Genomic DNA, 26,662 nt, shown 5'->3' on the forward strand with positions numbered 1-26,662 from the left:
CTCTTCCTTTCCAGAGAGAACCTCTTTGAGTTTTCTCCACCAAACCAGACCTTTGCCCCTCTTCCTCCTTCTCTCCTCTTACACAAGAGGGTTGCTGCTGCTCCTGGGGGCTGCTCCACTGTTGGCATTTGGGGGTGTGGGTGTCCTGGGCTTTGCAGGATGCATAGCAGCACCCCTGGCCTCTACCCACCAGGTGGTGGTGGCATCCCCAGTATGACAACCACATCTCCTGACATCGCCTAGTTCTCCTGGGTTGCGGTGGGGGCCGGATGGCCCCTGAGAACCTCTAGTCCAGGCTCGTCCCGCTACTGGCACCTGGGACTCCACCTGACCCGTGCTGTGGCCTCCCATATATACAGCTTCTCCAGAATCATACAGTGTGAGGTACCTTTTTTCCCCTATGTAGTCCTTAGCTCCCATGCAACTGGATTCTTCTCGTAACCAGTTAAACATCCTTAAACAACCCTGCCTCAACTACACTTCCACGGAACCCCATACAACTGCACAGAGCACACCTGTCCTTACTCTCCCCGGCCCCCATCCTGAAGGGCTGGTTCTCCGCCCTGCTCCATTCCTCCCTCCTGGTTCCGTCCTCCCTCCTTTCAGTACGACTCAGGGTCCTGTCGTTCCCCCCCTGCAGGTCCCACTAGGTCTTAGGTGACTTTCGTGTGGATACATGCAGCGCTGGAGGAGAACCAGGTTGAGGGCAGCGAGGACCCTGAGTCCGGTGTGGTCCCAGTGGAGGCAGCGAGGACCCTGAGTCCGGTGTGGTCCCAGTGGAGTCCCTGCGTCTCAGTGACATCCTAGACGAGGTGCTGGTGGGCGTCCGGACGTGATTGCCAGGGTGACAGGGGTCTGAGCCAGCGGTGCCACCGGGCACACAGCCAGGCATGTGTGCACGTGTGTGTGTGTGTGTGTGTGTGTGTGTGAGATGCCACGGGTGTGAGGAGGTCCCTGGCAGGGGGTTGTAGAGCGGTTGTTCTCAAACTTGAGGGAACTTCAGATTCATTTGAAGGGCTTGCAAAATGCAGATTGCTGGGCCCCACCCTCGTTTGTTGTTTTTTGTTTTTGTTTTTGTAACGCAGCAAATCCTGCGGAGACTCGGTGGGAGGGAGGGCTCGCGTTTGCACCGGGTCCCCAGGCGACGCTGGAGCTGCGGGTCCCGTACCGGGCCGAGCTGGGCGGCCCCGGCGCCGCGGAGCGCGGCGGCGGGCGGGGGGCAGCGCAGGGCGGCCGGACCACATCTCCCAGGCTGCCCCGCGCCGCCCGCGCGCGCCCCCTGCCCGCGGCTCGGGGGGCGCCGCTCGGTGGCCGTGTCCCTCGGCGCGCCCGGGAGGGAGCGCGGGAGCCGCGGCGGCTGCGGGCTGAGGAGCCGGCAGGTGAGCAGCGGCCGCGCCGGCCGCCCGCTCCTGGCGCCTCAGCCGCGTTGTCTTCGCGCGGCGGGCGGGCGCGCGCGCGCGCGCGCGGGGTGCGGGTCCGGGTCCGAGTCCGAGTCCCGGTCCGGGGTGCGGGGTCCCGGCGCGGGGCGCGGGGCGCAGGGCGCGGGGCTGCCCCTCCCGGAGGCGGCGTCCTGCCGTCCGCCCGCCCCGCCACGCCCGGGCGGCGGGACCCGTGTGGCAGGTGGCGCGGCAGGTGGCCGGCCTCCCCTCCGGCCCACGGTGTCCAGGAGCCCAGGACGGAGGCCGGTGCTGCGGACACTGGGCCCCAGCGGCGCCCCGGCCCGGCGCGGGGCAGCCCCGCGGGAGTTGTCCCGGGTGCTGCGTGGCGGGGCCCGAGCGGCCCGCGGAAGCCGGCCCCGCGGAGCCGTGGGCACGGCTGCGCTGGCGCGGCGCCCGCGAGGCGCACCTGGAGCCCGGGCACCGTTTGGATGCCTGGTGGCCCGGGATGCGCAGCCTGTCAGGGGCGCAGCGGGGACGCCTCCTCCTGCCCGCGCATCCTGGGAGTACCATTAGTTACATATGCTTTTCTTTCTTTTTTCTTTTTTAAAGGAAGTTGGACCCCGAATGTCTTATTTTTCTTTTGTGGGAGCTCCGTTTGCCGGCAGGTAAGTTTATATAATAAGCGGTGTGCGGTGAAAGACGCGTTCCGGTGAGGCTGCTCTCCCTTGCCCTCTATCGGAAGCGTCCCCGGACGGGTTGACATCCTTGAGCGACTGCGGTCGCTGCAGGCGGCAGATAAAGTGGCGTTGAGTCGTCACAGCTCGACCCTTCCGAGCAAATTTTTGGTTCAGAAGGTTTTTGTTAATCTTGTTTCAAACGAGATGTTGTTTCGTTTAAGATGGGGGAGGCGGGGCGTGGGGAGCAAAGCCTGTGGGGCCTGATGCCTTGTACAGAAATGGCTTTGCGGGATGAACTCCCAAAGCGAGTTTAATTTGGTGCCCCAGACTGGGTCGGAGCGGACCCTCCAGCCTGAACTCTGCCCGTTTCAGTGGTTTTCAGTTGATTTGTACGTAGACAAATCTCTTCTGTGAAGAAACGACAGATGTCTCTTTCTAACGTTTGCACTTCTTACATTTTGTTTTCTATGGACCCCCCTCTCCACAGTGCTGACTATTTAGGTTAAATAGGACATTTTTATCTTGGGCTTGGCTTTAGGGGAATGCTCCCCAGTATAGCTTCACTAAATATCTTCTTTATTAGATTGTCTTCATTTTGTTGATTCCTCCCCACCCCATTAGTTTGTATAGTAAATACTGATAGGACCAGGCAGTTTTCTTCTTAAACATTGGTGATTATACTGCTGGCTTTCTGTCTCTAAAATCCTGGGATGAGTTAAAATGTATGTTCGGGTTGTCTGATAGATTCAATTAGCTAACATTTCATTTAGCGTTTTTGCACCTGTATTTACAAGTTAGATTGTTATATATTTCTTCACCCTCCCATTTTTGTCTGAGTTCATAATCAAGGTTTTGCTGTCTCCACTGATTATGGGGGTGCTTTCCATCATTTTCTATGCTCTGGAGCAGAAGAACGATCTGTTCCTTGAAGTTTGGCAGAATCTGACTGCAGACTGCCTGGGCTGCTGGCGGTGTTTTTTTATTTTTTAAGAAATCGGTCAGTATTTAATTATGTTTTCATTTTTTCCATGATCATTGACTGTTCTATTTCTTCAAAGTCAATCTAATACTTTATATCTTCCTAGAAAATCATTAACATTATTGAAATTTAATATATATTAGCATAATGTGGTACATAGTATTCTCGTTGCAGGAAAATAAAGTCTTCCACATCTGTGGTCTGCTTTCCTTCTTGTTCACACGTGTGTGTGTGTGTGTGTGTGTGTGTGTGTGTGTGTGTGTTTGTGTGCGCCTCTTCTCTTTTTTAATTGGTCAGACTTGCTTAAGGCTTCCTTATTTTCTTAGTCTTTTCAAAGAACTAGCTTTTGGATTTATTGATTAATCCTATTGATTTTTATTTTTCTGTGTCATTAATTTCTGTTCTTTTTCTTTCTACATCATTTGAGTTTATTTTACCCAAGTTCTTGAAGCAAAAGATGAGATCATTCATGTGACCAGTCTGTCCTCGTCCTGGTCCAGGCCAGAGCTTCTAATTCCCATCACCTCTCGTTTGGCCTCAGCTCTATTTTCACTTTAAACTTCAAATTAGACATTATTGCTCTTGCTATTATTATTGTTTTCCAGGTCACTATTTGCTTGATTTATCTACCTGTTTACCATTTTCTTCCCTCTTCACTCCTTCTTGATCACAGGTACTCTCTCTTTCTCCCTAAAGTACATTCTTTAGAAGTTCTATCGGTGTTGATACATTTTCTGCTTTTGTAATACCTGAAAATGCCTTTATTTTGCACATGTTCTTTTTGGGGGGGGATTAGGTTTATTTATTTATTTATTTTTTTTAGAGGAGGCACTGGGGATGGAACCCCGGGCCTGGTGCATGCTAAGCACGCGCTCCAGTCCTGAGCTGTGCCCTCCCCCCTTGCACACATTCTTGAGTGTGTTTGTGGCTTGCCCATTCCCAGTGCTGTATATGTTCCACTCTTGTACGTGTCATGGCGTGGATGTCCATTCCACCTTAACTGGCCCTTGGGTGGTTGGCAGTTGGGGGCCGTCATGAATAGCGCTGCGGTGAAGCTCCCGGTCTGCGTGTTTGGCTGAGTGGGTGTGTGCGTTTCTGTTTAGTAGCTGCCTAGGAGTGGAATTGCTTGGTCATAGGGTGTGCATATGCTCAGTTTTAGCAGATCTTGCTAAACAGTTTCCAACAGTGGTTGCATCCACTTCTGCACTGAGAAGCATGTGTGGTTGCTGCACATCCTTTGCCAGCTCTTGGCAATTTCTGTCCTTTTTTATTTTAGTCATTCTGGTGGGTATCACACTGTGGTTTTAATTTGGATTTCTCTGATGATACGTGAAATTGAGCTCTTTCGGAATCTTTAAGTTTTCACACATCTAAACTTTTTTCCCTTGACTTTCAAGGATAATCCGTGCATATGAGGTTTGGGGGTTTTGCACATGACACATCCACAGTTTTAGGTTTTACTGATTGTTTGCTCATCGTTGGTTGCTTGATCTCTCGTTTTCCTCCGTTTTGGATTCGTCTTTGTTTTGATTCAGCAAGTCCTTAAGTAACTGTATTTTTTACCCCTGTGATTCTGTGGGTGGTAAAATTTCTAAGCCCTCACATGTTTAAAAATATATAAAAGTTTTGTTTTCCATGTTGAAGACTCTTGACTGGGTAGAGGAGTCTGGGTTAAAATCTCTGAATTTTGAAGATAATTCTCCATTATCAGCTGGCATGAGTGTGATTGGTGTGAGGTCTCTGCAGCCTGACTCCCACTTCTCTGTGGTTGACCTGTTTAGATTTTCCTTTTTCCCTCGTGTGCCGAAATTTCACCCCTGCCTGTCCGGGGTAGGGGGTCCTCCTTTGTTCTTCCTGCTCAGCCCTCGGTGGTCCCTTTCATTCTAAAGCTTGGCACTGGGGGAGTTTGAGTACTTCCTTGCTTCCTCCATTTTCTTTATTTTTCTCCTTCTGGAATTACTGTTTGATGGATATGAGAATTCCTTAAGTTATCCTTCACATTTCTTGACTTTTCTCTCACATGTCCTATCAATATGAGCAACATTCTGGGGGATTCCAGCCAACTCCTCAGCCCATCCGTTGAGTGTTTTTATGTGCTTTAAAAAAAACATATATTTAATTTTCAAGGTTTCTACTTTTGTAAATTTAATTTTTGGAATAGGTAAGATATTCAGTGTTCAAACAGTAGACTGTATGAAAAGCTGTAAGTGAAGGACCCCCCCCCCGACACCCCCCAGCTCTCCCTCCCCCACATGCGGGGCCACTGTCACTAGTTTCTTGTATGTGCCTCTGGTCTCTCTTGGCAAATACAAGCAAATGTGAATTAGAGGCTTAATTCCTCCTTTTTTTTTTTTTTTGCGCAAATAGTAGCATTATTCCATATAGTGCTCTTGACTCTACTTTTTTATTATTTTTTTAAAGTGTCTAAGATCACACAGGTTTCCTTTTTAAATTTTTTAGAAGAGCATATATATATATATATATATATTTTTTTTTTTTTTTAATGGAAGCACTGGGAATTGAACCCAGGACCTCATGCATGCCAAGCATGTGCTCTACTTCTGAGCTATACCCTCCCTCCCCCAACCCCACTTTTTAATTTCACAGTATAGAGTGGAAATCCTCACCTGTCTGTTGGCTCTTGCTTTTCACGGGTAGAGTGTCCCCTCACGTCTTTCTGAGGACGTCTCATAACTCCCTCTATGGCTCCATTAACTGTGCCCTTGGATCTATGTTCTCCTGTTGCTTCGCTGTGCCCATTTCATGACGTTGAGTAAAAACTTGGGGAATCTTCCTTCGTCTGCTCATCCTGGAGTTTGAGGATTCCTGATTCCTGGTCTCTTTGCTGCCTCTGGTGGTTGCTGGACATGCTGCGGACTGGGGTGTAGGACCAGGAGATGGGGTGCGTGTTGTGGCTGCTCAGTGTATGTTGGGAGGGGTCCCCGAGCCCTGGCCAACCCACTGCGGGTCCCCACTTCTTGTCAGATTCCATCCCGCCCCTCTTTCTCTGCTGATTTGAAGCCTGAAACCGGTTACCATGTCCCCCTGCACCACAGCCTCCTCCCAAGCTGTGTGGGGCTGTGGTGTGCTCACCTGTCCCTGAGAACTCTCCACCTTCCAGAAACGTCTTAGATGTTTAGCTGGCACTGTTTCTGTTTCTCAGGCCTCTTACTGATTTAGTGGTTTAAAAATACTTCTGCCTCTCCAAAGGACTTTCGGGTACCCGGAAGGCGGAAGTGGGTATCTCGCCCATGATCTTGGTCCGACCTCCAGTATTATCTTTTATCTTGAATTTATTTCTGTGTCGGGGTCCCCAAGGCCACCCCAGATTCAGTGCTTCACCAGGAGGTCTGACAGGACTCAGCGTGTTGTCATCCTCAGGGCTGTGGTGTCTCACAGGGGAAGGACGCAAAGCGGGATCGGCAAGGGAAGAGCCCACAGGGCCAAGGCCGGGGGGCCGGGTGCGGGCTTCTGAGAGTCCTCCCCGGGCGGGGACGCGGGGGAGTGCTGGCCACCGGGAAGCTCGCGGGAGACGCGGCGCCCGGGCTGTTTTCTGGGGGCTGGTCCTGGCGGTGCCCTTGGCCTGGCCCCAACCCAAACCCCGGGCTCCCAGCAGGGAAGCAGGTGTTCCACCCAAACCGCAGTGTTTGTACGAACAATTTAGGAGCGGTAAGAGCCTCTCTTATCAGCTCTGCAAATGTCAGGACCCAAAAGCCAGGTTCCTGGAGCCCAGCCAAGGGCCAGCCTGGCAGGCAGGGCTTCTTAAGAGGAGCCATCTCAAGCCGCTGTGTTAACCCTTTTTTGTAAAGTGTCCCCCCTGTTTTCCACAGAGAAAGATGGACACCGCCTCTGGGAATGACCGCTCTCAGCCAGATCACCGGGTGTTTTTCCCCTCTCTGGGGAGGGAGCAGCGTTGTCTGAGGACTAAGATGCAGTGATGGGTGTGGAACTGTGTCCTGACGTTGGAAGACGTCAAGGCGTGATGTGTGCCAAGCAGCTCTGAGGGGCGCGGGTGGCAGCTGTTTCAGATGATAAGTTCTCTAGTTGGTCTCTGGTCACTGTAGGGCAATTGGTGGCTTATGGTGAACATGGTGGACCGCAGTGTCATGTACGCCTTTTCCACAGGACATTCTGGCCACCCCGCCCACATCAGGCTCTGCCTCCCAAACTCTGGTCGTGGCTACATTCAGGCAGCATTTCATCTCTTACTCCTCTTCCGTGGCTGCGGCCGTGGCCGATGGTTTTGATTGCTTCACCCTGTGTCTGAGTTTAATCTCCCTCAAGATTGAGAATTCCCTGAGGACTGGAAAGCCGATCACAGTGATGTCCCCAGCGGGGGACATGCTTCCTTTGTGCCTGTTAGTGGCCGTGAAGGGGCACCTGCAGGGACGCAGGAAGCCACCTCTTCTTCACACTCTCCCCTCCCTCTCACTGCGGCGCGGATGTCGGCTCTGTGCCGAGGATGCGGATGTGAATCCCAGGCGGACGCGAACGGCTTGGGTCTGAGCTCCGACCTCCCAGGTGGCAGATGGTCTAAATCAGTGTTTTCGTCTGAAAGGCTTTTCGAGGTCATTGAACCTGCATGTGGACTCAGATTGTCCAGCCTTTTCTTTTCCAACTCTGCAGGCTGTGTCTGGTTGTAGACCTGTTTCCTCCCTCTCCTCGTGCTTCTTAGGCCCCAGGTGTGGGGAATTGAATTAATCACATTCTTGTTCTTGGCGCTTTGTCATCGCTGGTCCCTGCAAGCCACCCCTCACACTTCCACTGGTTCACTTACTCATTCATTCCTCTTTCTTCTGTGTCCCCCACTCTCATTCTCTTCCCCCCAGAGCCAACTATTCTAATGGGCTGAATACACGTGCTTCTGTTGAATGTATTCTTAAGATTGTGGACTGTGTTGTGTGCATGTATTTTTAATGTACGTCAGTGGTGTCATGTTGTAGCTTTAGACTTCTCGCTCACCACCATGTTTTCGTGACTCATCCCTGTTGCTGCGTGACTGTCTGGTTTGTGTACCCAGTACATCTCGCCCACCTCTTTCCTGGAGACAGACACCCGGATCCATTCCTGTGCCCAGACACTACGAACAATGCTGAATGACCCACCTGTACCTGTCCCATGTGGACTTCTGTGAGTCTCTTTAGGACTGAGACTAGGAGCAGGATTGCCTGGTCGTCGTGTGTGCCAATGCTTAGTAAAACCAAGTACCACCAGCTGCTCTTCAGAGTGGCTGCACCATCCCACGTGTCCCCAGCAGCGCATAGGAGACCATTCCAAATGCCCTTATGTCTGCAAACACTTGGCATTGTCCATTTGTAATTTTTAGCCTTCTTACTCCTTTCATTTACATTTCTCTGGTTACTACCAAGTTTGAGAATATCTTTACAGATGCTTGTTACCTTGCTGAGTTTCCTTTAAAATAGATTGCCTGTTCATGCTCTTCCCCTGTTTTTCAGTTGGGATTTCTGATTAGAATATTTTAGACATTAGCCACTTGTTGATTTTTAGACAAGGCAAATGGCTTCTCCTGATAGATAATGTGTCTGTCCACTGTGTTGTTGGGTATCTTTGTTGAACAGAAATCCTGAATTCTATCATCAAAGCAACCAGCTGGCCCCCAGATCCTGAGATAAATACCTGTATTTGTTGATTGACAACACTGTAATAATCAAGACCCTTCATATGAACATTCAGATTTCTAGCTCCTGCTGAATCAGTACTTGACTTCAGTGTTGATTTCGGTGTTGGCCAGAGCAACTGAGGGGTGGGGCTCTTCACCCGCCGGCCCTCCTCAGGCTCTTGACCGGGTCATGCAGTCTTTCGAGTTGATGTCCATCCCCTGTTGCACGTGAAGCAATACCTGGAAGATAAACGTAGTGGTAGCGTCATGAGTGTTCCTGAAGGTGTTAAAGGAACTTGATTATGGGGTGGAGTGGGCTTGGAGCCGAGAGCACTCATGCCGTCCAGTGCGTGTCGTCACAGGAACAGAAGATAGATCACGCTGCCCACCCTCTTCCAGCGGTAGTAACTCAGTCTCTTCAGCCTTTTCTGCGGTGTTCCTTGTTTTGACGCACTTTTTAAAAGCCCATGCTTTAGTGGAGTCTGCGTGTGAGTGGAGATTCCAAACCAGGGACCTAAACACTTTTCCTACAAAGAGCCAGTAGTAAATATTTTAGGGTTTTTGGGTTGTACAGTCTCTCACGACAACTCAGCACCTATAGTTTGAAGGCAGCTGTAGACAATATAAATGAATGTGGTCCATTCATTTGCCCAGATTGGACCCACAGACTGCAGTTTGCTGACTTAATTTTTTTCTTCCTTCTGTTGTTTCTAAGATGCGAGTTTATTTTTCATTTTTACAGGGGGCGGTAAGTAGGCTGCTTTCTTCACTCTCAGAGGAGGTGCTGGGGACTGAACCCAGGCAGGCCCTCATGCTTGTTGAGCGTGTGCTCCACCACTTGAGCTGTACCCTCCCCCTAAGGTGCGAGTTTATAACCCGCTCCTAATTACGACATAGTAAGTACTTATCGTGTGCCCGTGCTGAGATCACAGTGATGGATGAGACACACAGTTAGTCTTTAAGCTGGAGGTCTGGGTGGGGAGACAGGCAGGTGAGGATAACAGGCCCAGACGGGGTTTAGGGTGGAGGCTATCAGGGAAGGCTTGCCGAAAGAGGAAACTGAAATGAAAGGGGAAGAGGAATTACATGGGATGGGAGTGGGGGAGGGGTCTTCTTGTACTTTATCTGAAAAATCCAAGAGGGGAGAGTTCAGCTCAATGTAGTGAATATGGGTTTTGTAGTGGTGGGGAATGTGGGGTCCCCAGGATGGACATGGTGGGGTGGTAACCAGCCAAAAAGTGGGTGACAAGAAAGAGGCTGCGTAAAAATTCCACAGACAGTCACAAGTGCTGAATTATCAGAGGTTGATGGTGACAACACCCATGCTATTAAAATGTGTCAGAAAATAAAACAGAATGTTAATTTCACAAAGTTAAAAAAAAAAAAAGACCCTGAAAAAGAAGGATAGACGCCCACAAAAGTAAACCAGAGACCAAGAGTACATATGGATACTTGCAAATACCCGCCATAAGACAGCAAAATGAATTCAGCAGAATTCAGAGCGTAATAAACTTTTCCAAGTAGGTTTGATTCTGGGAATTCTAGAATGCTTTGATGAGGAGTGACTGTAGCTCAGGGGCAGAGCACGTGCTTAGCAGGCACGAGGTCCTGGGTTCAGTCCCCAGTACTTCTGTTAAAAGAAGAAAAGAGTGCTTTGCTCTCAGGACATAGGTTAGTTTAATCCACTTATGTCAGTCATGGAAGGGGGAAGCTGTATAGCCGCCTTGAGAGAGACTGAAAAGCACTGCATGGAGTCTGACTTTGAGTCCTGTCCTTCCTTGTCCCCTTTCGCGTGCCTGCCTCCAAGCCTCTGCCTGGCCAGCTCTCTCACTCTTTTATTTCTCCAGCAAATCTCTGCTCGTTATTTCTTGAGCTTTTCCTTCCCCATGCTTTTTGTGACCCTTCCCTGTGTGCTCTGCGTGAGGTACCGTATTCTCTTCTCTCTAGTCCAGGGAATGCTCTGTTCAGACCTCTAATCTTGCATTTCCGTGGCAGTTCTTGGTTCCGCTCAATGCTGAGTTGACCTCCGTCTGCAGGAGCCTGGGCCTGTGTTGGGCTCTGGAGACACTGAGATGAGTTAGCGGACGCAGTGGTCATTGGCCTCCTCGCCCTCAGGCTCACTGCTGCTGCCCTCCCCCAACTCTGCTTCTGGCTGGGAGAGGGGGAAGTGAGGTAAGACAAAGGATCTGGGGGCTTCTGGATGTCTCAGGGCTGGTTCCAGCTCCAGCGGGGTGACACTGGCCTCTGGCCATACCCCCTCCTTCCCCAGTCCCTCTGGGGGAGGCGTCCCACCGGTCCCATCCCTGGGTCGGCTCACCTCCCCATCTGGCTTTTTAGTCCTTCCCGAAACCTCTGAGCTGGTTTCTGTATTAATTTGCCTCTACCGAGTTCCCTCTCCTGAGTTCTGTTTTCCCGATGGGCCCCTGCCCCATGTAGACCAGAAGCCTGCTTCCGTGTGTCCACAACCTTACAGGACAGACACACGTTACTTAGGACGACTGTGATTTCTGTCTGTTCAATGCTCCATCCTCCCTTCCCCCTGAAGTAGCCTCGCCTTGGCCCAAGGACTGGCAGTGACCCAGAATGAGACCATCATAGACCGTCACACTCCATGTTCACAGAGGTTTTTCCAAGGGCAATCATGTCCGAAGCCAGGCTAACTACTTTCCTTTGAGTTATTTGAAGTGGAGCTGGGAGACTGAGAGCCCCCTTGCTCTCGGGGTCATGGATGTATGAACTCTGCTGGAACTTGGTCTGTTTTTTTTTGTTTGTTTGTTTTTTAATTCATGAAGGTGGTCTTTATTTGGGTTGTGAACGAAAAATACTGCAAACTATATCAGTAAATAAAGAATGCTGAAGCCTTCAAGTCATCAGGTGCTGCCGCCACCCCTCAGTGAAGACCAGCCCGCAGCCCGGCCTCTGCAGCCACTCACAGTGGTGCCCTACGAGGGGACTCAGAATAAGAAAGGACAGGGCACTGGCCCTAGAAAGCGAGGTGCTTGTCAAAGGAATGAATTCACTGAGCCCAAATATTTGCTCCCTCCCATACATAGAAAAGCGCTAAATTCTTTAGCTTGAGATGCCTGGTTTTCTTTAGTTAACAAGTAATCTTTTATTGTTCCAACTCCCTGGTCTTTGTTGTAAAGCTCCTGTATGTCCTAGCTCCTCCCCTGCCTCTTCGGAGCAGCCCCTCAGAGCCATCTGGGAGGCTGTCATCCTGGCTCAAGTCCTCCCGCCAAATAAAACATAACTCAGCTTTTAGGCTGCGCATTTATTTTAGTCGACAGGGTCAATGTATGTCTCCCATGCCTGGTAAGTGCCCAGTAAATATAATTTCATAAAATCTAAGGTGCCACCCTTTAAAAAAAATAATTAATTAATTAATTTAAAATCTTATTTTTTATTAAAGTGTAGTTGCTCTACAAGGTTAGTTTCAGGTGTATAGCAAAGCGACTCGGTTATACGCATACATATACGTACATTTAAAAATGTATTTTCAGATTCTTTTCCATTAGAGCTCATGATGAGAAACTGAATACAGTTCCCTGTGCTCTGCAGTAGGGCCTTGTTGTTCATCTATTTTATGTGTGGTAGAGATGCTATCCATTTTAAAACAATTATTTTGCGTTCCACTAAAAAAGAAAAAAATACTTCTGATTAAACTACCACATGATGTTTTTTTCATTATGCGCGCTTTCTATTTTAGACTTATTAAAAGAGCGTTTAGACATATTTAGACACCAGTTTATATCCTATAGCATTTTTGAACGTCTACAAAAAGGAAAGTATGAGTGAAGAAAAGCAGTTAAGGCATTTCTAAAACTTCCCCTTTTGAACCACTTTTGAGATCAGGTCGTTTGTGGTTTCTCACAGACGGCGTCCCCTCGGCCGTCAGGACCGCTGGTAGCGTGTGGTGGTGGTCATGCAAGCGGTCCTCTCTTTGGGGTTTTCTTTTGAACTTGTAACACCCACTCTGCAAATCTGAGGCTGGCACTTCCTCATCTCAACTGAAGGCAGCCACACAAGTGTTGATGAAGCAACCAGGACTCACACTCCTTCTTCGATGGTCCTTGCAGGTGTCTTGGAGTCGATGGACCGTGGTATTCGTGCAATTAATTTATCGAACGAACCTGGTTCTGCCTGAACCCACCCACCCGTCAAGACAGTGAAGGCAACACAGAAAGACGTGGAGGGCGGCTGTTTCCAGGTCCTGCCAGTCCTTGGGCCCCGTCCACCCCTGCGCTTTCCATGGTTTATTTATGGACATACGTGACCCCTCCCTCTTTTTTTGTGGAGCTGGTTCAGGGTAGTTTAATGTCACTTGCAACCTAGAGAATCCTGACTAATACAGAAGCTTATAAAGTGATCATAGACGACGTGGTGTGTGCAGGAGTTAAAACTCCCTTGCGGCCCAGGAGCAGCAGTGAGGAGAGGGGGCTCGCTCCGTCCGAGGCGTCGCCGAGAAGGAGGGGTTTAGACTTCGGCCCTCTTGACTTTCCCAGGTGAGGCCAGACCCTCCTCTGAGGTGCAGCCAGGGCCCGGACCCTGCCTACACCCAAGCTTCAAGTTACTCGTTCCCATTCTCTCTTCCTCACCGCCTTCTGTTTCCTAGGCAGGACTCAGACCCAGTAAATCCCTGTTGAACAAATGGATAAACGGGTTTTGAGGACTGAGAGGTTGCTCGTAGGCAGGATGGAACGGGAGCTCCAGGAAGAGAAGCCAGAAGGGCTTGCTCTTCCTCGTCTTTTCCTTCTTCTTTTCATGTCAGCGTGTGTTTTAATTTACGTCTGGTGGTTCATGGCTGTCGTTACGTTTTGCTGGTGTTGAACTTGTCCGGAACAGGCTGAAATGCGCTCCTTCGGGCTGACCCCTGTGTTCCTTTGACACGGCCCCGCTGGTCTTAGGGCGCTGCCTTGACTTCTGGGCACCACGTGGCGTCCCAGACTCCCTTCCCTTGTTCACTGTATACTCCACACCTGGAGTTAGCTGGTCTCCAGGAAGCCCTGCTTCCGTTTAAGAGGGACGGGCACTTGGAAATGGTGGCATGTTTCTAAGGGAGGAGAGTGAGAAGATAACGCACTGGGTTAAAGCAGTATTTCGTGGTCAGAGCTCTTGCTATTTTGGTGACTCAGTTCCTCGTTCAGAGTCAGGGAGGGAGAGTTTCGGTGTGACAGCAGTCTGTGAGCTGTTTTTCCCCTGTGAGACTGGATTTCTTGGGAGCCAGGCTGGTCTCTTTCTCAGTTTTATATTCAGTGTTTAGTGTGGTTTCTGAACAAAGGAGTCACCTGATAAGCATTTGGAGTTAACTGAACTCAGGAACGACTCATCTTCTACTCAAGTATTTGTCTGACCCCGTAGGAAACAGTAAAGGGTTTGGAAAGACGCTGTGGTGGAAATGCTCACAGGCTGTGGGCAAGTTATTTAATGTTTGAGAACTTACTCCCCTTGCGGAACGGCAGAGATTTTATTGGCTTCATTATGCTAAAATGGCTAAAATAAGATCTGAGGCTGTTCTTACGAGGCGGTGTGAGGCGGGGGGATGTGGCTCAGGTCGGACGATTGCTGGAGGTGACTCGCAGGGCCCGCCCGGGGGGTGGATCGGGCATGCTGGCGTTGAGCCTCTGTGGAGGAGAGCTAGGTTCCTCCTTGGCTGAGCAACACTCCCTCTGCGTGGCTTTATGGCTTTTAAGTCAGTTGCTCAATTTCTTTTCCTCATTTTCATCTGAAAAGGAGTGTGCCAGGACACTAACCAAGTTGAATTAAGGTGTAATGAGAAAAGCACAGAACCCTTTGATGTGTCGTATTAAAAGTGCAGAGCTTAGTCATTGTGAGTAGCAACAAAGGAAACCTAACCCCATGTGCTAGGGTTTGCTTTCCTTTAAAGGAGTTGCAGTTTGGCATTTTAACAAGAGTTCCAAATGAAAAGGTAGTTGCAGGCCGTGTCTGGCTTTGAGACTGATCATAAGGGCTGTAAGACTGGAGTTTTTTTCGGTTGACTCTAAGTGGGTTTTGGCAGAAGGGCACATTTGTGACCTGCATTTTGAGCGAAGGAACAGAACCTAAAAGGAAAGATTAAAATATTAAATGCAGTATTTATCAAGAAAAGGGTGTGTGTGTGTGTGTGTGTATGTGTGTGTGTGTGTGTGTGTGTGTATGTGTGTGTGTGTGTGTGTGTGTGTCGGTTTTTTGTTTTCTATTTTAATGATAAGAAAGAAAACGTTTATTCCATCACCATTGGCAGAGGTATTCCTTGTGTGTCTCTGTGTGTCCCAGATATCAAAATACAAGAAAAGTTAGGGATCCCTTAGGTTTAAAAAAATACTTTGCTTCCCGAATTCCTCTTTTCAAAGAGGAATTCTTGCCTGGTGTAAGGAATTGCAAACAGCACACATCTCTGTACGTCAACATGGGACACCTTCGTGCTGCTCTGCGAGGGCCGAATTCTGTGGGTGTGCTCTCACTGAGCAATATCCTGACGATGGGCGTTTGGATTATTTCTCCTTTTCTCCTGTTATAAACAGTGTTTCGGTAACATCGCTATGTGTTTATCTTTGCCCAGTTATGGATTATGGTAGAATTGGCATCAAGGAGTAGAATTACTGAGACAAAAACTGTGGATACGAAATGTCCATCTCTAGATGAATGGATAAGATGTGGTATCATCTCTCTATCTATACACAATGGAATACTACTCAGCCATAAAGCAAGAATGAAGTAATGCCATTTGCAGCTATATGGATGGACCTGGAGATTATCATGTTAAGTAGAGTAAGTCAGAGAAAGAAAAATACCATATGAGATCGCGTCTATGTGGAATCTTTAACAAATGATACAAATGAACTTACTTGCAAACCAGAAATAGACTCACACACATAGAAAACAAACTATGCTTGCCAAAGGGGAGAGGGGTAGTGGGAAGAGATAAATTAGGGGGTGAGGATTAACATACTTCAATATATAAAATAGATAAACAACAAGGTCCTACTGTCCAGCACAGGGTACTGGACAGTGTTCAATTTCTTGTAATAGCCTATAATGGAAAGGAATCTGAAAAAGAATATATATATATATATCTCTGAATTGCTATGCTGTACACCTGAAACTAACACAACATTGTAAGTCAACCACACTTCAATACAATTTTTAAAAGTGGATATTTAAGATTTTTCCAATTGTTTTCCTAAAGAGTTGATCCATTTAGAGTGGCTGAGAATGCTTCCCCGACAACTACATCACCTTTTCTACACTTTCGAAGCACCTGTATTTCTCCACTGTACCACATGGCAGAGTTGCATTTAAATAATTATGTACTCACTTGAAAGTCCCTCTTCCCTTAAAAATCCTCTAAAAATATAAGTTCTCTCTGGACAGGAACATTGTTTTTATATCATTCATGTTTGTATCTCCAGCATCCAGCGTAATTCCTTATACACCCTGTGTCCTCAGCAACGGTAAACATTCTCCTGAACCCTCGCCTTGGTCTTGTCGATGCCTGCCGGGCTGACAGGCATCATAGGTCACTATTTTACTCCGTATTTAAAAATTATTAGTCAGTGTGAGCAACCTTTCACATAGCTCTTAGCCATTTACATTGTTTTCTTTGTGTAAATATCGTTTATTGAAGTGTAGTCAGTTTACAATAACCATTTATATTTCGTCTGTGCTTTTTTCTTTTTTTTCCCAACAGGACTATTTACCGTATAATTGATTCAAACAGCTCTTTCCATTTTCTGTGTGGTATTAGCGGTGTTGCACGTATTTGTATCTGCTTTGCAGCTTGCCTTCTGAATTTGGATTTTTTTTTAGACAGTTAATGAATCATTTATTCAGTGATTGGCAGAACCAGATTTTTGGCGTCTTTGTCTTTGGAAGCGGGCGATGTCCTGTTGGAGTTCAGCAGGTGCTCTGGGTGGCTGGGTGGGTCCCTGGATGTGGGTTTCGGTGTGTTTGTGGGACAGGGTGAGCTACGAGCGTCCTTCTGCTCTGCCATCTTGCTTCTCTTCTCCTGAATTTGTTGATGGGGTTTTGGGCCATATAAAAGTTTCGAGTTTTTACACAGTAACTCCATAAATGTCTTTTTTTCCTGCCACGTATCAAAGGATATTTCCCACATCACGGCTTTAGAATTTCATTAGTACTTTTTTGATAGTTATGTTGAATCTACATCGTGAAAATATGTAACTGTCTCTTACACTACTGTTTCCCTTATATGGACCCTTTTGACTTAGTTTTCTGGGTAGATACATGTTTAATGGTTACCGCCAGTCCTCATGGTGACACCTCCGCACACATTTTGCTCAGCTGATGATTGTTCTCTGGGAGATTCCTCGGAAAGTGTCCACCAGAATTATTCTCCCTAAGATCTTCCATGTCCAAAACAGCTTATGATCTTTACGCCTGACAGTCTGGCTGGTTGGCTGTAAAATCTGTGGCTTATGTTTTCTTCCTTGAATATCTTCGATATGTTACCCACCTGCCTGCTGTCAAAGTGTGATGACAATTTGATTTTTTCCCCCTTGTAAGCAACTTGATTGCTCTGCCTAGATACTCAAAGGGTTTTTTTTCCCCCTTATCTTTAAGATCTGGCAGTTTTCCCAGCAGTGCTTCAGAGCTGGCCATTCTGGGGTTCAGGACGGAGCTCCCATCTCCTGGCTTGTTTAGAACACCAGGTTCTAGTCTGTGTCCATTTCACGAGCTGTCCCGCTGACATGCCTTCATCGTCTGACGTTCGTCTTCTCCATCTTCTGCTTTTTCTATCATACTTTGTGTGGGATTCGGCCTTTCTTCCCTCCTTTTGCTTCATTTGAGCAAGACGGACATGGTGGACGGCTGTCCGGGCTCTCAGCACCCCGCGGGCTCTCTCCCGTTCTCACGGGCGCCCAGATCCATGACCTCGGGCTCAGTGAGATGTACAAGCTGATTTCCTCCCCTACTTTTATCTGGATCTTGTCTTTCCTTTGTCCCTCATGTCCCTGAGCTGCTCAGTTTGTCCCTAATGCACCCCTGGCGGTTGTCCCCCGTGTGGGCCTGTGTCCTGGATGGGAGCTTTGGTTGCTCAGGTTCTCCAGTCCCAAGGCCCTGGACAGTAGATGGCCGGTTGCCATGGTTTCTCACCTCGTTTTCCGCACAGCTGTGCTGGGTGGACGAGACCTCCTCGGACTTGCCTGTCTCCCTCCCACCGCGGCCCACTGCTCAGATATGGTGGCTACAACTGCGGGCACTGAAGGTGCCGATGGAGACGGTGACCCCGCCTTCTGGGGTCATCTGTGTCCTGCAGGACGTCCACGTTGGCACACCCAGCTCTCAGCCTGTTCCTCCAGCTCCCTGCAGGCTCGGCAGAAGGGGGCACGTGTGTTTGTAGTTCGCGGCGTAAGACCCTGGCGGTTTTCCTGATTAGTCTGCGGTGATCTTTTCTTCCCTGTCCGCTGCCAGTATTGTCTGGGTCGGAGGTCACGGGAGGAGGTGAAGCAAAGTAGCTCCTGCCCCCTCGTCTGCAGCTAGAAGCGAATTCGTATCTTATCCCACGTGGTCTGGTTTTCTCTCCCCCCTCTTTTATTTGGAAGATATGCTTGTCTGTTTTTTATTCCCCTGTTTGTTATCTTTATATCTTAAACGATATGCTTCAAACGTCTCTCTCAGTGTATCAACTTACATACCTTCTGGAGTATCTTTCCGAAAAAAATAAAATAACTGGCACGCCCTGCACCCTTTCATTTTTGTGACCGTTCGGGAATTTTTGTTATTGTTTTTGCATTATTAGCCTTTCTTTCTCAACTTCTCAACATGGCATCCCGTATTGTAGCCATGGTAACATAGGTTATTTAGACTTAATTCTGTTTAGATTTAATTCTGCGCTTCACTGGGCTCAGAACTGCTGATTCACTCATTGTTTATACTGAATACCCCGAACCACGGACTGGCCTGTGTGCCTCAGGTTTACAAGTGAAGAAAACAGACACAACCTGTGTCCCCTGGAGCATATGTCCAAGAAGGGGCAGCAAACAGTGACCCTAATACAGGAGTAAATCAGACAGTGTGTTAGAAGCAGGGGTGAGGACTCCTGTACCTGATGCTTGGTTTGTCAATTCCATTGATCTCGTTTGTCGGCAGGTACCAGTATCAAAGTTTTAAAAATTCAGTCTTATAATAAATTAAAAAGAAAAATGAATTCAATAAAATTATTTTGCAGAGAAGTCATGTGGGAAGGTGTTAGTGGTATCCTCACACTAAGCGGTTTTAGATGCCTCTTCTGGACGGATTCTGCGATTCATTCTCAGGACGTACCTTTACTTACTGGCTTTGAACTGGCTTTGCTGATAGAAGAAAGGCCTTCCGGTTGCTCATTCCACACCCTCCTTCCCTGGCTCCCCAGAGACAGAGGAGATGCATCTGCAGGACTGGCAGAGGTGGCTGTTCTGGAAGATGTGGGCGCTCACTGAGGCTCATGCTGGATAGCTGCATCTTAGTAAGCCTCCTCCTTTAGTTAAACTGGCCGTGGCCATCCTCCAGGAAAAAAATGATAATTGCTACTATTTTTCAGACAAAGGTTTCCTGAGCTGATAAAGAGGAATTGCTTTAGGCACAATTTCAGAGATACAGAAGCACGTCTTTGTTATTATGATCTTGCAAGTTTGCTCACTGCTTTTCTGAAAACAGTACATGGAAAAATACAGTATGTCCCGAATAAGCACTTGGGTATTTCTTTTGAAAAGTTATGATTTAAATTCTGCCTTGGAGTTGTCAAATACTTTCTTTTAAAAATGCATATTTATGTAAGCATTTGCTTTAGTGTTTTGCTACAGAACCAAACTTGGGCCCGCTCGCCAAGCCCATCTGCGACACTGGGTGGGGGTGAAGGAGAGCGCAGCGTTTATTTGCAGGCGGGAAAGGGCAGCTCAGGCTCAGAAGACCTGCACACCCCCAGGGCTTTCAGGGAAAGATTTTTAAAGGTTACATTGGGGTGAGGGTTGCAGGGTGTGTGATGAGCTCATGCACAAGTGTCTGGTTGGCTGGTGGGGAGGTAACGGGGAGATGTGTCAGGAATCTCAATCCTCAACCGTCTGGTTCCAGCCAGTCCGGGGTCTAGTGCTGGTGGTCAGCATGCAGTTAGCTTCTTCCACCTGGTGGGGGCTCAGTACCTGCAAAACAGCTCAAGGCTGTGGCTCAGGACATTATCTACAGCCCTTGAGGAGGAACTGAAAGTCCTTGACTTTGTTTTATGGCCAAACTGTGATGATTCTGTCTTGCTTGGCTGTCTTCCTTTGTTTCTGCATTTTCTCACTTCTCTGATTAAACCTGTTCTTTGGAACTTGGGGGAGCCTAGGAGGCTAAAGCTTTTCTACAAACAAGAGGCGGGGGACATGGGAGGAGGTACCTGTTGTTAGGGGGCTCCCGCAGGGTCCTGCTCAGTTTAACTTTTCCTTTGAATTTTCTTCATTCGTTTGTTAATTCAGCAAATATTTATTGATTATCTGCTCCATGCCAGATAATATTGTAGGTGCCCATGAACGGGGGGGGGGGGGGGGGGGAGAAACAGACAAGGACCCTGCTCTCACTGACTTTATAATGTAGGGGGCAGATAGGCAAGCCATAAGAAAATTTCAGGTGGTCATCAGGGCTATGGAGAAAATAAAGTAGGGTCGTGTGACAGTGAACGACCTTGGGGGCACTCTCTGGTAGGAGGTGATGTAGTTGAAGTTAGTTACCATTTATTAGAGAGCCAGTGTGGGAAAATGGAAGAAGCATGGACTTCAGAGTTAGATGAGGTTCTGTGAAAATCTCAGGTTTTCCAGCACAAGTTGTGTGAACTTCAGCAAATTATGTAACGTCTCTGATCCCCAGTTTCCTCAGCTGCCCCGATGATAAAAAATAATACCCAGCTCGTAGGGATTTTTTTGAGGATTGAATGTGACAACTTAAGCAAAGAACCTAGGAAACTTTCATCTGAAATGGTTCCCTTATAAATAGTAGCTAAAATACTTCTGACTTAATTGCCTTCTTCATTAAAATTTTAAAAATAAGACGTCTCCCCATGAGTTCATTAATTTTTATATTTTGTACCTAATAAGATGTTTCAAAGAAAGCACTTTTAAATAGCCATTCATGCCCATGGTCACCATGGTAACTGCTAAAATGGGGACTTGCTGGTATCAGCTTGTTCATTTCCATGAATCATCATAGTTTAATGTTCATCTACTGTTGGTCAGATTTTGTTGAGGGCATAAATAACAGGAGGGGAGCTACATTTGTATTTAACATCGCATTTGTACTAACATTGTCTTAAAACAAATTTTAGCAGAGCTGTAAGCAGAGTTGACACACCAAGGATCTAGACTCCTGAACAAACAGGGTTCTGGTGCAGAAACAGCACCGCCAGCTTCACCTGTTCCACACTGAGCAACGCGACACCCCATGGTACAGAGGACTCTCACCACCTCATCCACGCTGCTGGGGTCCTACTGCGCCCCAGACCGGGTGCAGGCAGAGCCCCGAGACGCCAGGTCTGCAGGGCTGCTGATGGGTGCTTTCCGTGGAGGAGATTCTGAGGCCACGCTGGTCGTCTTCTTAGATCCGCAGCCAATCAGATGCCATCCCAGGGAGGAGGACCAGGGACTGTCAGAGGTTAGGGAACAGGAACAGGGAAGCGGGTAAGTCAGAATGATGCAACCTGCAGCAGCCAGGAGAAGAAGCAGGGGTCTGCGAGCACCAGCAGAGAAGGTAGGAAGGCTCCGGCCATGACTGAACTGACTTGAGTGTGTTTCCCCTCGGGGGTCTGTCTTCCTCACAACACATGTTGCTGTGTACCCACCTGGCCTAGAGACGGGGCCACACTACGTAGCACCCCTTCATGCTTGTTTTCCTTCTCTCTCCTCTGTCCCAAGTCAATGGGCAAGGCATTCTGCAAGAACTTGTCAACCACCCCCTATTCGTTTATGTTTTGACTTGTCCCTCTCTGCTGATTCCTTTGCCCTCTACCTATAGACATGCTCTTAGGCTTCCTGGTTTTTTTCGTTGTTGTTGTTGTTTTTAAAGGGCCACCAAAATCCTCGATCTGACCTCTAACAGTTGACTTCTTTCATGGCTAAGTTTTCAGGAGCAGCCCGACTCCATTTCCTTTGTCTTTCATCTCCTCCTTAATTCTGTGACCTTGCTTCTAATTCTGTCTTCTGTAGACATTGTCCTTGCTGAAGTCAGCAGTGACCATCTAGGGGTATGTTTATCTGCCCGCTGGCCTCTCCCAGTTGGACATCTAAGGCATTGCAAATTTAGCATGAATGGAACCCACCATCCACTTCAGTGGTGTGATGATTTAAAAACATATCGACAAATTCTCTGATACTTTTCCTTTCAAGAGTTGGAGCTAAATCTTCTTGTCCTTGAATGTGGGCTGGACTTAGTGACTCCATCATAAGGAACGGAATAAGGCAGAAAGGATGGTGTGAGACTTAAGGGTTATTAAATACACTGCAGCCTCCTCCTTGCTCTTTCTTGGATCACCTGGTCTGGGGGAAGCCACTGAAGGATATTCAAGCAACCCTATAGAGAGGTTCACTTGGCAAGAAACTGAGATCTGCCGACAACCAGCACTTACTTGCCGGGCAGGCAAGTGATCTCCTTGGGACTCCAGCCCTGGTCAGGCCTTCAGATGATGCATTTTCGTTGAACAAGACCAACCCAGCAAAGCCTCTCGTAGATTCCTGACCCACAGAAACTGTGAGATAGTAAATTTTGGTTGTTTCAGGCTGCTAAATTTGGGGGGTAATTTGTTACACAGTGGTAGATAACCAATACACACGGCCAACCTTCTCTTTTTTCAGTCTCAGGAAATTGTACACAAACCAGGAAACTCCTCCTTCCTCACCAAAGTTCAGCTGATGATCGAGTCCTGTTATTTCCATTGTGGTATCTGTTGGTTCGAACTCTTCTGACCTTCCCTGTCACTCTCTTAGTTTATTGTTTCTCATTTAGGCTGATTAAATTTCCTCTTAACCAGTTTCTTGCTTCCAGCTTTACTTACTTATAATCTGCCCTCTGTGCTACCAACAGAGCAGATGTTCTAAAATGTGAATTTGATCACCTTGCTTCTTTGCTTAAATCATCCTCACTAACTCAGGGCTTATCAAATCCAAGCACCTTAACAATGCAGGTAAAGTCGTTTGAGGTTTGAGCCTGTCTTGCTTTGCAGCTTCATCTCCTGTCTCTCCTGCAGGAGAGAGTCCAGCCATCACAAAAGTACTTGTTTATGTTGCTTTGCAGCATTTCAGTACAGTTTTAAAATATGCTAAAAATACATGAACGTTTTAATATGTAAAGAAAACTGTCAACTCCTGGGGAAGTCAGACTCACAGAGACTTAGCTGCCCACTGTAGTGTAGCCACATCACGGTACCCTAACATCTTAGCATGAAAAATCAGGATGTTTTGGGTAAGATTCAGGCTACTCCAGATACTGATGACTGAGATGTACTATGCCAGCAAATCACCTGTGGTCGTAGAAACAGTCTTAATCAGCATCACCAATGTTGTGAAGAAATAGTCCTACACCGTCCCTCATGGTCACTCAGTCCTCATTTCCTCATTTTAAACACTCATGTGAGTGCCCTTCCTGGTGTGAAAAGCAAACTGTTGTGTCAGTTTGAAGAGACAGATTATCCATGACTGTAGTTTGATTCAAAACATTTATCCCTCTCTCACAGCTGAGTGAAGGTCAGATTGTTTCTTTAGATCATCCGCTCTGGTCTGAGGACAACAGCAGTGGTGAGGGTGGACGTTGAGGGCCATGCCTTTTAGTCCGCGTCGCAGTTTCCTTGCTCCCTGGCTGCTCTGGCGACAGGTCTGCCACCTGTCTAGTCCCTGGGCCCCTCCCTGTGTGCCGTGGCTCTGGCGGTGAGCCTCCCACAGCAGAGCTGGGCTTCAGACCCTGCATGGAGGCTCAGTCACCGGCAGGTTGGGGCTGCCTGCTGTTCCTCTTCCACGTGGCGCGCCGCAGGCATTCTTGATGTTCCGAGCGTTATTTGATGGAGGAATTTTGCTCGCACCTTGTTCTGTTTTCTCTCTGACTGAAACCTGTATCATTAACTCTGGGGCAACTCCGAAACACGTTCCGTGAGTGTGTGTTCTGTGCCAGTTTTATCAGAGGAGTGCGGCTTTCAGTGGTGCCTCCGTAGTTCTCCTTTGAAATGCGTCCGTTTTACCTTGGGAACCGTTATTTTGCCCTTGAGGAAGCGCTTGGCCACTGTGCGGTGCCTGAAGTGACGCGGAAGGCGTGCGTGATTGTCTGCCACTGTTTCAGAAGCTTCATAAAAGCGATAAAGCGCCCCAGGTTTAGGAGCAATGCATCAGCGACGCGGTGAGTCCCAGCTCCTTAAGGTTTGCCGCCGTTCTGCCTGTTTGCTCTTCCCCGTTTTAACTGAGCATCTGACACGGCACAACCTGCAGGGCAAACATCCCTCCACCTGGAATTCTGGTCCCGTTCAATGGCGACCCTTACAATCGCTGAGTCGTATTTATTCTCTCAACATGACCTTTATATTTCCTTGAACCACGTTGCTATACCAGTTTTTCTGAACTGATACAATGCTACAAAATAGAAGGAGGTGAAAACTGTGAATTTTAACAAATAGGAAAACACCAGTGCACCAATATTATGAAAATGTTTGGTGAAAATACGGCAACAGGCTAACCAAGGTGAATCACATCCTTTTAACTGAAGGTTAGATGCAGACAAATGACCAGTGCAAGTGTAAATTTCAAACTTAACAGTCCTATTAAGAGCGTTAACAGGATTTTGGTAAAAAGAATAATCTTACATTTCCAGTTTGTAAAATACACGTGAACAAAAGTGTTTGTTTCTTTTGAAACTGAAATTCCCAGAGTGCCTCTGGATATGTTAGTCCCATTTTCCTTCATGCATTCAGCAAACATTTGTAAGTGCCCTGTGCCAGTGTTCTGCAAGGGGAGGAGACACTGAGACAGAGCTTCTGCCCTCAGGAGCTAATGATTTTTGCACGTGTGGTTTTTGTCTGTATTTTGCTGCGTATTTTTCTGTTTCTCCTTTTACTTACTTACTGTTTCAGATCCATAAACTATTTAAAATTATTGTGGGGGGCAGGGTATAGCTCAGTGGTAGAGTGCATGCTTAGCATGCACAGAGTCCTGAGTTCAATCCCCAGTACCTCCGTTAAAATAAATAAGTAAATAAATAAACCTAATTACCTCCCCCCAAAACAAAACAAACAAACAAAAAAACAAAAACAAAGAGCAACTGTGGTATTAAATCTTTGTGGATATGGGTTTAGACATTACAGTTTTAAAATTCCAGGTATAATATACAAAACACATTCTGTAAAAAATTCAAATTTAGAAGGACGGGGAGTAAAATGCGAAAAGTCCCCCTTTGTAGTCTCCATCCCAGCTGTGTCGCAACGGCCTCCCATCCGGTGTGTGGAAGTGCCTGTTGCCTACATTTTTGCTAACATTATTATCCTGTTTAAAAATATTAGTCCATAGACATTTTGTTGATTCTTAAAAAAAAATTAGTCCATAGACGGGCTTAAAACGTCTTACTGCTTCGGGTCGTGTTTGCTGGCTGCTGGATAGATGAAGCATCTTCTTGAGTGTCTGTTAGTCTTTAGGATTTTTGTGAATTGCCTTTTCCTATCCTTTGCCTTTTTTTCTCTGGGACTGTTTGTTTCTTATTGAGTTAATTTTGGTAATCTGTATTTTCCTAGAAAATTATCTGTTTTGCCTAGTTTACAAATCCATATATATAATTATGTCCTCTTTCTTGTTTCTAATTTGGAAGCCTTTTTTTTTTCCTTCCTTGATTAAATTTCCTGGAGATTCTACCTTATCAGTCCTTTTAAAACACCAGCTTTTGGTTTTATTAATCTTCTGGGCCCTTACAAAATGTTTTGTCTTTCATTAATTGCTGCTTTTTCTTTCCTCCCATCTTCGTTCTGCTTTCTGTGTGCACACAGGAAGTCGGGAGCGAAGGTTCAAAGGCTGTTGGTGGGGGTTGGGAGTGTAATTGTTGACCTCATCCCCTGCCCCTCAACTCCACCCGTCACCAGTGCAGACCGTTGAGAATCAGGAAGAAACACGTCAGGCATCAGATGGAGATTAGGTGTCAGTTCTGCTAATAGTAAGGCTGACTTGGCGAGTAATGCTTGACGTGTGATCAGTCGGGCTGACGACCCTCCCCTCTGAGTTAACCTGACCAAGAAATTCTGAGAATAAATAGTTTTTGGGAGGTCCAACAAGAAGCCAGTTAGAGCTGGAGAAATGAGCTGTTCAGGGAGTTCAGTCTTTATAGCTCCATCTGGAGACCCAGACAGGAAACAAAGGGAAATGGGTGATTTGGCAGACCCGGGTGGGCTGCCGACTGAGCAGGGCCAGAGTCAGGGCGTCCAGAGAGCTGGTGGCCAGCGAGGTGTACGGAGGTGTGTGAGACCTGCAGGGAAAGGGACCTGAGACCAGGCAGGGTTCAGGGCCTTCAGCTGAATGTGACTTTGAAGCAAACCTGGCTGGGAGGGAGGTGGTCTTGGGGCAAAGAGGGGTCTTTCAGGTTCAAAATCCTGACGGCAGGAGAGTCAGGCTGGAGCTGCGGGGGACCGAGGCTGAGTCCCTCTTCAGACTCTCTGGGGCTCCTGTTCTTTTCCCAAATTAGTTTAACATCTGCTTTGAAATCAAAAGCCTCACAGCTTTCCTATTCCTAGCTAATTAAACAAACTCAGACATGTGCACCGCCCCACTCAGCATCCTCACGCTGCCAGGGAGGGAGGCGTGGCGTGGGTGGGAGGGGCGTGTCCCTGGGAGCAGAGGGTGGTCCCTGCCGGGTGGAAGGGCAGCAGGGACGGTCCAGCCCTGGGGCCCACATGCCTCGTGGCCACATGACTGCTCAAGGTTCCCCGGAGTGTGTGAATTCATCTGGCCCGACACAAGTGCCTTTCACGGAAACTTATCAAGGCGTGGTAGCCTGTAAGCTGGCAAACATCGCATTCCTGGCC

At 47.8% G+C, this 26,662-nt stretch overlaps 1 protein-coding gene across 10 annotated transcripts in view; it reads left to right on the top strand.

Moving 5' to 3' along the window:
* Nucleotides 1–1,272: 1,272 nt before the first annotated feature.
* The window catches only part of SPECC1 (sperm antigen with calponin homology and coiled-coil domains 1), a 188,651-nt gene continuing 163,261 nt past the window's right edge, over nt 1,273–26,662 (top strand). For 7 of the 10 annotated variants that reach the window (XR_012499346.1, XM_074342064.1, XM_074342059.1 and 4 more), the window contains exons 1-2: nt 1,298–1,379; nt 1,989–2,044. Coding sequence is in view for 1 of the 10 variants with exons in the window: in XM_074342066.1 (XP_074198167.1) it covers nt 2,004–2,044 (41 nt within the window). In the remaining 9 variants the exon portion in view is untranslated. Of the gene's footprint in view, nt 1,380–1,988; nt 2,045–13,047; nt 13,158–21,304; nt 21,373–26,662 lie in introns of those variants that run through there. The other 3 variants (XM_074342066.1, XM_074342062.1, XM_074342063.1) reach the window with 3 other exon arrangements.

This window comes from Camelus bactrianus, chromosome 16 (assembly GCF_048773025.1).
Source record: "Camelus bactrianus isolate YW-2024 breed Bactrian camel chromosome 16, ASM4877302v1, whole genome shotgun sequence".
NCBI lineage: Eukaryota > Metazoa > Chordata > Mammalia > Artiodactyla > Camelidae > Camelus > Camelus bactrianus.